The sequence below is a fragment of the Chiloscyllium plagiosum genome, unplaced genomic scaffold, assembly GCF_037043375.1.
Source record: "Chiloscyllium plagiosum isolate Xiang-an unplaced genomic scaffold, Cpla_swu_hap1 HiC_scaffold_39, whole genome shotgun sequence".
Taxonomy (NCBI): Eukaryota; Metazoa; Chordata; class Chondrichthyes; order Orectolobiformes; family Hemiscylliidae; genus Chiloscyllium; species Chiloscyllium plagiosum.
Window position 1 is genome coordinate 4984789 of NW_028270177.1, and position 10013 is coordinate 4994801.

General features: G+C 44.6%; 1 protein-coding gene across 1 annotated transcript in view; it reads right to left on the reverse strand.

Annotated features, from left to right (window-relative positions):
• adamts7 (ADAM metallopeptidase with thrombospondin type 1 motif 7) overlaps positions 1–9801 on the reverse strand; it is a 199327-nt gene extending 189526 nt beyond the window's left edge. The window contains exons 1-2 of the mRNA XM_043677125.2: positions 9261–9801; positions 7845–8203 (exon numbers count right to left, since the gene is read on the reverse strand). Of these exons, the coding sequence (XP_043533060.2) occupies positions 7845–8203; positions 9261–9387 (486 nt within the window). The 5' untranslated portion in view covers positions 9388–9801. The remainder of the gene's footprint in view (positions 1–7844; positions 8204–9260) is intronic.
• Positions 9802–10013: the final 212 nt, after the last annotated feature.

Consider the following 10013-nt stretch of genomic DNA (forward strand, 5'->3'; position numbering starts at 1 on the left):
ATGGGGGTGCAGGAACCTTGTTACAGGACAGAGGATGGGGGTGCAGGAACCTCGTTACAGGACAGAGGTTGGGGAGGGAGCAGGAACCTCGTTATAGAACAGAGGATGGGGAGGGAGCAGGAACCTCGTTACAGAACAGAGGATGGGGGTGTAGAAACCTCATTACAGGACAGAGGATGGGGGTGCAGGAACCTCATTACAGGACAGAGGATGGGAGGGAGCAGGAACCTCGTTACAGGACAGAGGATGGGGAGGGAGCAGGAACCTCATTATAGAACAGAGGATGGGGGTGCAGGAACCTCATTACAGGACAGAGGATGGAGGGGCAGGAATCTCATTATAGAACAGAGGATGGGTGGTGCAGCAATCTCGTTACAGGACAGGATGAGGGAGCAGGAACCTCATTACAGGACAGAGGATGGGGGAGTGTACAAACCTCATTACAGGACAGAGGATGGGGGGGCAGGAATGTCATTACAGGAAAGAGGATGGGGTAGTATACAAACCTCATTACAGGACAGTGGGTGGAGGGGCAGGAGCCTCATTACAGGACAGAGGATGGAGGGTCTGGAACCTTATTACAGGACAGAGGATGGAGAGTGCAGGAACCTCATTACAAGACAGAGGATGGAGGGCAGGAATCTCATTACCGGACAGAGGATGAGGAAGCAGGAATCTCATTACAGGACAGAGGATGAGGGAGCAGGAACCTCATTACAGGACAGGATGGGGGGGCAGGAGCCTCATTACAGGACAAAGGATCTGGGGGAGTACAGGAACCTCAGTACAGGACTGGGAGAATTACAAGTCAGGAGTGAGCAACTTGCTGATTATCTCCCAAAGGATCTTAAGGAAAGAAAGGCCGTCCAATCTCAGGCCAATGAAGGACATCGGAAATACGAATGTAATGTAGAAAACATGGCAACCAATTTATTCACAGCAAGAGCCTTCCACTGGCAGTACTATAATAACAGGGAGTCAAAGAAGGAAATCACAGCCTTGGCTTAACATCTAATACATAAAAGTTAAAGGCCTAAGAACAACACTTGTAATAGTCCAGCCCTCCCTCATTATTGGAACAGGAATATCCATCAGAATAATGGAATTGAAACCTCTAGAGCAGGAATTGAAAAGAATAAAATTGAAAACAACAAATGCTGGCGATCACAGCGAGTCAGGCAACATCCATGAAGAGACAGCAAGCTGACATTTCAAGCCTCGATGACCCTTCAGTGCTGATGAAGAATCATTAGGACTCGAAACATTAGCTCGCTTTTTCTCCGTGGATGCTGCCTGACCCGCTGTGATCTCCAGCACTGGTTGTTTTCAGTACAGATTCCAGCATCTGCAATCATTTGTTCCTACTTCGAGAATAACACGTGAGTGTTTTCCATCGAGGCCACAGCTACGATAGCTATGAATGAGAAAGATCACTGAGCTTACACTATTTCACTCATCCTAAAGGACCCTGCAATTCCCAATGCGTCGTCCAATTCTTCCTGAAGCTATTCAATAGATTTTCCTTCGACATGCCCAATTTTTATGACATAATTTGCAAATGTTAGCATCATATGAACTGTTGTTATTCCCCCATCTCCAATCATTTTTATAACTAAGAAATAAAAGTGGTGTGCAAAAAATGAAGATGATGCACAATGTTGATGCCTCTATCATTCTTTTCTTGCGGTTTATCACAGCTGCAGTGAGAAGATTAATCTTAATTTTAAAAAATAAAGCTTTGAAAATCCTGGAAAACCTAGTGGGATAATGTTTTGTAAGTTGGGCTCCTGTTACTCCTGTTCATAGTGTGAAGTCCAGGGACACCACGAGACAGCTGGTCGTTTTACCAGATGATGAGGCCATTGAACCAATCAAGACTGTGTCAGCTGTTTAATATAGATGTACAATGAATCCTAATATCCTGTTACCTTGTAAGGCCACAGGAGCAGAATTAGGCCATTCGTCCCATTAAGCCTGCTCTACCATTCAAAGAGATCATGGCAAATCTCATGGTCTTCAATTCCATTTTTCCCCACAACCTTTGATTCCTTTACTGATTAAATGTCTGTCAATCTTAGCCTTGAGCAATACTTAATGGGCCCAACAATACTTTGCTGTAAAGAATTCACTCTCCAAGTGAAGAGTTTTTTTTATCCGTTCATGGGACGCAGTGATCACTTACAGGGCCAGCATTTATTGCCCGTCCCTAGTTGCCCCTTCAGAAGGTGGGGGTAAGCTGCCTTCTTGAACCGCTGCAGTCCATGTGCTGTGGATAGACCCAAAATGCCCTTTGGGCAGGTTCCAGGATCTTGACTCAGTGAGAGTGAAGTCAGCAGGATGCATAGCTTGGAGGGAACTTGGAGGTGATGGACATCTCACGTATCTATTGCCCTTTGTTCTTCCAGATAGAATTGCTGTTGGTTTGGAAGGTGCAGTCTAAGAATCTTCAATGAATTTCTGCAGTGTATCCTGTCGATAGTGCACACTGCTGCTACTGAGCATCAGTGGTGGGGGGATTGGATGTTTGTGGATGTGATACCAATCAAACCAACTGCTTTGTCCCTGGATGATGTTGAGCTTCTTGAGAGTTGTTTAAAGCTGCATTCAACCAGACAAATGGGGAATATTGCATCACACGTCTGAGTTGTCCCTTGTAGACAGTGGACAGGCTTTAAGGAATCAGGAGGTGAGTTACTCGTCACAGTATTCCGAGCCTCTGACCTGCTGTTGTAACTGCTGGGTTTATGTGCCGAGTCCAGTTGAGTTTCTGGTCAATGGTCACCCTCAGGATGTTCATAGTGGAGGATTCAGTGATGGTTACATTGCATTTTATTGCAGACGGTCAATGCTTGGCATTTCTGTGAGTTACCACTTGTCAGCCCAAGCCTGTATATTGTCCAGATGCTATTGCATTTGTACATGAACTGCTACAGTTTTGGATGAGTTCCAAATGGTGCTGAACTTTGTGCAATCATCAGTAAAGGTCCCCACTTCAGACCTTATGATGGAATGAAACAGCTGAAAATGGTTGGGTCTGGGACAGGACCCTGAGGAACTCCTGCAGAGATGTCCTGCAGCTGAAATGAGTGACTTCCAACAACCACAACCGTCTTCCTCCATCTTTATCCTAAACATGTGACCCCTCAGTCCAAGGTTAAGCCCTCTCATTCTAGACTCTCCCACAATCTTTCTGCATCCACTCTGTCAAGTCCCCTAACAATCTTGCATGTTTCAATAAAATTGCCTCTCATTCTTCTATATTCCAATGAGAATAAGCCCAATCTACTCAACCTCTACTCAGAAGTCAGTCCCTTCATAGCTAGTATCACACTAAAGAACTTTCTCTGGACTGATTTCAATATCAGTATACTTTTCCATTGATAAGGTTCTCAAAATTACAGAGTATTGCAGCTGAAATGTACCTTGTATAAATTTAGCAAACTCTCCCTACATTTATACTCCATTCCCTTTTAAATAAGCGCCAGTATTCCTTTTGCCTTCCATATTACCCATTGAACTTGGATGCTAGTTTTATGTGATTCATGGAAGAGGACTCCCAAATCCCTCTGTTCTGTAGCTTTCTGCAGTCATTCTCCAAATAAATAATGCAATGTTTCTTCACAGCCTTGTAAATATTTCCCTTTCAAATCTGTATCCAATTTCCTTTTAAAATTTACATTTAATTTGCTCTAATAGCTTTTCAACAAATGCATTCCAAGTCTCAAGAGCTTACTATATTGAAAATATTTATTCAAGGCATCTCTTGTCTTTTTTACCAATCACCTTAAATAATGTCCCTCTGAGGGGTCCAGAACTAGAGTGCATAGATTTAGGGTGAGAGGGGAAAGATATAAAAGAGACCTAAGGGGCAACTTTTTCACTCAGAGGGTGGTATGTGTATAGAATGAGGTGCCAGAGGAAGTGGTGGAGGCTGGTACAATTGCAACATTTGAAAGGCATTTGGATGAGTATATGAATAGGAAGGGTTTGGAGGGATATGGGCTGGGTGGCAGGTGGGACTAGATTGAGTTGGGATATCTGGTCGGCATGGACGGGTTGGACCGAACGGTCTGTTTCCTTGCTATACATCTCTATGATTCTAAGTTACTGACCTTGCTGCACCAGTGAATGTTTCACTTTATTTGCTCTATCAAAACCATCCATGATTTCAATACCGGAACAGGGTTTTAAATACTAAAACAAAAGAGATGAGAAGTGCTGGACAGTATACCCAGTATTAGATGATATTGCTATTTGTTTACCTTTTAACTTTGTTTTCTTTACTTTTTTGCTTTGTTGCTAAATGGCACCGAAAGTGGCAACTTGCAAACCTTTCACTGTCCTCATGTGTACATGTGACAATAAACCTAATTCAATTCAATTATTTACAGCAAGACACAGTTCCAGACCATTGTCTATATTCCACACAATCTTCCTCCCACTTTCTATATATAACGCCAACAACATATCCCTCCATTCTGTCATGTGTTTATCTAGCTTCCCATTTAATGCATCAGTACCATTTGTCTCACCCAACTCTATGGGTGGTACATTCCATACGCTAGACACTTTCTGGCTCAACTCCCTGTTGGATGCTTTAGAGATTATCCTATATTTATGGCCCGTAAATCTGGTTTCACACAGGAGTGACAACATCTTCTCTATTTCTGTCCGATAAAACACATTTGCAATCATAAAGACCTCGAACAGGTCACCCCTCAGCCTTCGCTTGTCTGGAGATAAGTGCCCAAGCTTGTTCAGCTTTCTGATAGTAACAGCCCCTCTGCTATCACAGGCCCATTTCTTTCATTAAATCCTGTGGGGCTTTCTCCATATTTTTCTATCAACTTCCCAACTATAATTAGCATAAGCTACCAAGTGAATTTATGTCTGTAGTCCAGATTGAAAGCTACTATTTAAGGACAGACCTCTGCTCATCACAGAACTGTAGAAAGACAATAGAAACAGGCCGCTCAGCCCATCATTTCTTCGTTCGCTGAATAAACTGGCTGCTCATTCTAATCCCACTTTCCAATATTTTTCACGTTCTTTCTCTCAGCTATGACGTTAATGTTGCAGTATTCCAAACAAATTGCTTTTGAAATTAATTTTTTGTTGCAGCTGAGATTATAAATGTCAACTTTAAGAAAGCACTTTGGTCCTTTACAGAAAATAAACCAAGTGACTTGTTGAATCATGTTGCAGCCAGTAATAAAATTAGCATATAAGTACAGGAAATATAACACAACTATAGACTAGGTTTATTTGTAGGTGCAATTATCTAAATAGTATTTAACTCACTGTATCTCTGAGTTCCAATGCCTTAAAATGGGATTGGAAATCCAATCTGCAATGTGACACTGCGTTAAGATACCTATCTATAATATTGGCTCTCAGTCTCATGATCTCGGTGCTTATTAAGAGTAGTGCCACTGGTTGATAAATTTCAGACACCAGTTTTTGTGAGCTTTGACCTTATTTGAATAAACGAAGGAACAATAAATAATTGAATTTGGTTCAAAAACAATAATCATGTGAAAAGATTAACAATAAAAACTGAAAAGCAGAAAGGCAAATCTACATATATATGAATTTCTCGGTTTATTACAAATCAGAAATCATATTTCAGTGTCAAACACTAAAAGAAAGCCAATTATATCCTACATTGATAACTTTACTTATTTCTAAGAGACTTAAAAACAGCAGTAATCTACCAAACATTCCCTGAAAATTTGTGCCAATCTTATTGAAGAATGGAGTAGATCACTTTCCTCCATTGCAGATAGCTTTAAAGGTAACAGCAGATTAAACACTGCTGCATGTGAGAAATAGGGGTATTTGTGGCTACTAATGAGGTGAGATCTGCCAGTTAATATTTAAACACATGTTGAGGACATCAAATTATTCTTTCTACAGCTGGTTTGCTAAACCACTGCAGAGAGCAGCTGAGGGATATTAATATGGGATTGAAATTACCAGAATATATCAGACAGGTAAGGATGTCTGATTCCAGTCTCTAAAGGATAGTGGTGAACCTGTTATAATATGGACATGACTTTTACAGATTTTCAGTTTTAAATTGCCATGATGGGATTTGAACTTCTGTTCTCTGGGTTGCTGGTCCTGTAGCACAAATGGTCACACTATTGTACCCATGCAAGTGATGCATGCTTCCTGATAACACCTTTAGCTTAGAAATGTGTCCTAGAACAGTAAGGAGAAATGGGCACTGATCAAAAAAGGAACAGTTAGCAAAGATGACCAAAGCTTGGTTCAAGAGGTAGCCTTAAGTAATCGCTGGAAACTTAGAGAGTTTCAGGGAGGGAATCCCGGGTTCTGGTGTCTATTAACTGAAGGTATAACAATCCGTGGTGAGGTGAAGAGAAAGCCGATATAACGAACCTTGTGGAACCAGAGCTTGAGAGATTGGAGTTAATATTGTTAGGCTGGGAGAGATAGGGACTGATGAGATGATGAGTGAATTTAAACACAAGGATGGGAATTTTACAGCTGGGATTCTGGGGGAACTGGAATATAGTGGAGGTCAGCAATGAGAGGAGCGAACAGTGATTGGAACTTTGTGCAGCATACAGTCCATGGAGCAACATTTTGGAAGAGGCGAAAGTGGGTACTGCAGATGTTGGTGATTAGAATCAAGATTAGTGCAGTGCTGTAAATGCACAATAGGTCAGGCAGAATGCGAGAAGTAGGAAAATTGACATTTCGGGCAAAAGCCCTTCATCAGGAATGAGCCTCAATGCCATGGAACAAATTCTGCTCACTGTATTGGAGGGAGGGAATGATCACCCTCAAGAGTATTTAGAAGACATTGACAAAATCACAACTAAAAATGGAGAATTTAGCTAAGACTGGACAGTCTGGGGTTATTTTCCTCAGCATACACTCTCTCCTCTCCTCAGCACAGGAGAGATTTAATTGAGGTGTAAAAATTGTGAATGGCCAAGAATGAATCAGAAAGATCTATTCACAGAAGTGGAGAGGTCAGTAACTGGAGGCATATATTTAAATTGGAAAGATTAAAGGGGTGGTGTGAGGGAAGATGGAATCTGGAACTCATTGTCTGAGAGAAGGATTGAGACAGAAGCCTCTCACTGCATTTACAAGGGACTTAGGTATATATTTGAGGAACTGAAGGCTACTGACTAAGAGCTCGAAATGAAATTAGACTAGGGCTTTTCTTTTGACTGGTAAAGACACAATGGGCCCAATGGCTTCATTCTGTGCTCTTCCATCATTCTATGTTTAACTGGGCTGCCAGAGGGGGTGAGACAGGTGAGGTAACAGAGGTGGAACAGGGTCTTTGCTGGGCTCATAAACGCATTGCAGTGTTGAATGGGGAGGGGGATGCAGTGGGTCCCATAATCTGGAGAAGATGTAATTAATGTGGCACTGTGGCTCAGTGGTTAGCTCTGCTGCTTCACACAGTGCCAGGGACCTGGATTCAATTCCAGCCTCAGGTGTCTGTGTGGAGTTTGCTCGTGTCTTCCGTTTCTTCCGGGTGCTCCGGTTTCCTCCCACAATCCAAAGATCTGCAGGCTAAGGTGGATTAGACATGGGAAATTGCCCATAGTGTCCAGGGATATGCAGGCTGGGTGGGTGAGCCATGGGAAATGCAGGGTTACAGGGATAGGGTCTTTCTAGGTGAGATGCTCTTTGGAGGGCAATGGGCTGAATAGCCTGCTTCCACACTGTGCAGATTCTATGATTGTGGTCCACAATGATTGTGTTTGATGTAGAGCAAACAAGACAGAGTAAGATGTGAGGAAAGCGGTGGCCATTCTGGGCAGTGCTGGAAATGTAGCCGCTTGCCAGATGGTGCTTACCAGGCCCTGGCAGGTGCTGATAGCTGCCATCCCGCTACTGCCAGCTTGGACTGTGCCCACAAAGTGGCAGCGGTTGGTCTGGGCCCGGCTGATGGCAGCTCCCTTCACCCCCCCATAGCGCCGCTCGGCCAGGAATCCGGGGGCTAGCAGGGGCCGGTTGATGGTGAGGTTGAAGTGGAGCAGGTGGCCCCGGAGGGACAGGAGGTAGTGGACGGCCTCAGGCTCAGGTTCAGGCTCCAGTTGGCGGCGGGACCGCTTCCTCAGGCGCTGAGAGAGCTGGTGAGATAGGAATCGGCCCAGGGGATCCACTCTGACCGGGTGCACCAGCTCCAGCTCCAGCTCAGGCAGGGCCCGCAGCTCTGCGGAGGGAACAAGGAAGGTGTCAGAAAGCTTCCAGGGGCACAAAACCCACAGTCTCTCCCCAAACCCCCAATCCATCAGTGAGTGCAACAGCCCCAGATCTTGGAGAAATGTCCCAAACGCTGCAGCAAGTTCCACAGATCCATCCCCATGGAGTCTTCCTCAGGGACAGCCTCCCTCATACACTGGGAGAGAGAGAGGGATCATTCCCAACCATTTGGACCAGCGGCCATTCGCCCCTTTAACATAAACTAACCCAATGCAACTTATAGAGAAAGGGGACATGTGGAGACTCCTCGTCCTCTGACTATTCCCCAAAAGTTAATTCACTGTTACCTGTCTGTTACCTGTCTGTTCCAATCTGCAGGAACTGACAGCATCTGCCTCTCTGTGTCAGGGTTAGGGTTAGGGTTAGAGTTAGGGTTTAGGGTTATGATTTATGGCTAGGGTTTAATGCTAGGGTTAGCGTTAAGGGTTAAGGTTTCAGGTTCGAGTTAGGGTTAGGCTCCCAGAGCAGACTTGCCTTAGGTTAGGATTAAGGGTTAGGGTTTAGAATTAGGGTTAAGGGTTAGGGGTTAGCGTTTAGAGTTAAGTTTCAGCTCCCAGAGCAGACTTACCTGGGTTTGGGTCGAGGGTTAAGGGTTAGGCTCCCAGAGCTTACTTACCTCGAGTTAGGGGTTAGGGTTAGGATTTAGGGTTAAAGGTTAAGGTTAGTGTTGAGGGTTTAGGGTTGGGGTTAGGGTTTAGGATTATGATTTAGGGTTAGGATTAGTGGTGAGGGTTTAGGGTTGGGGTTGGGTTAGGATTAGGGTTGGGGTTAAGTTTGGGGTTAGGGTTTAAGGTTGGGTTTAGGGTTGGGGTTAGGGGTCAGGATTGGGGTTAGGGTTTAGGGTTTAAGTTTGGGGTTAGGGTTTAGGGTTTGGGTTAGGGGTTAGGATTTAAGGTTGGGGTTAGGGTTTTGGGTTGGGGTTAGGGTTTAGGGTTTGGGTTAGGGGTTAGGGTTTAAGGTTGGGGTTAGGGTTTTGGGTTGGGGTTATGTTCCCAGAACGCACTTACCTTGGAGGTTAAACCGCTTCTGCCCCTTACCCTGAACCTCAGTGAATCCCTCCGTTAGTACAAAGACAATCAAAGTTGTCAAAGTCTGCAGAAAGTTGCTAGCGTTCCCGCTCCACGGGCTCTGCATCTTTCCGCTGCTCTGGAGACCGTCTGTGTTTAAAAAGTTCCCCGCGATGCTGTGAGCCCGGATCCTGCAACATGTCCCGGCTCTCAAAATAAACTCAGTGCCGCTGGAACGGCGCAGCAGGGACGGGAGCTGGCAAAATCCTGCCCCAGGAACTCTGTCTCTGTCTGGGCTGAGCCGCTGGTCCTGCACAATCCCCACTCACACACAAACACACAGACTGGGCTGCTCCGCTTCTCTCATCTGCTGGATTCAGCTCCATCTATTTGCATACAGCTCCTGCCCACACATCCCTCCCTCCCTCTATCACAGGGACACAAACACTCCCAGAGACACAGGGAGAGAGAAATCACACAGCCTTAGCAACCGTCACAGAGACACACACATTTACAGACACACCGGCACTCACAGAGAAATTCACACACTTTTTTTCAGATAGGAGCACAGAGACACACTCACAGACACCCAGATAAACTCAAAGAAACACACTCAAATATCAGACAACAGCGTGTATGGAATGAGCTGCCAGAGGAAGTGGTGGAGGCTGGTATAATTACAACATTTAAAAGGCATCTGGATGGGTATATGAATAGGAAGGGTTTAGAGGGATATGGGCCAAGTGCTGGCAA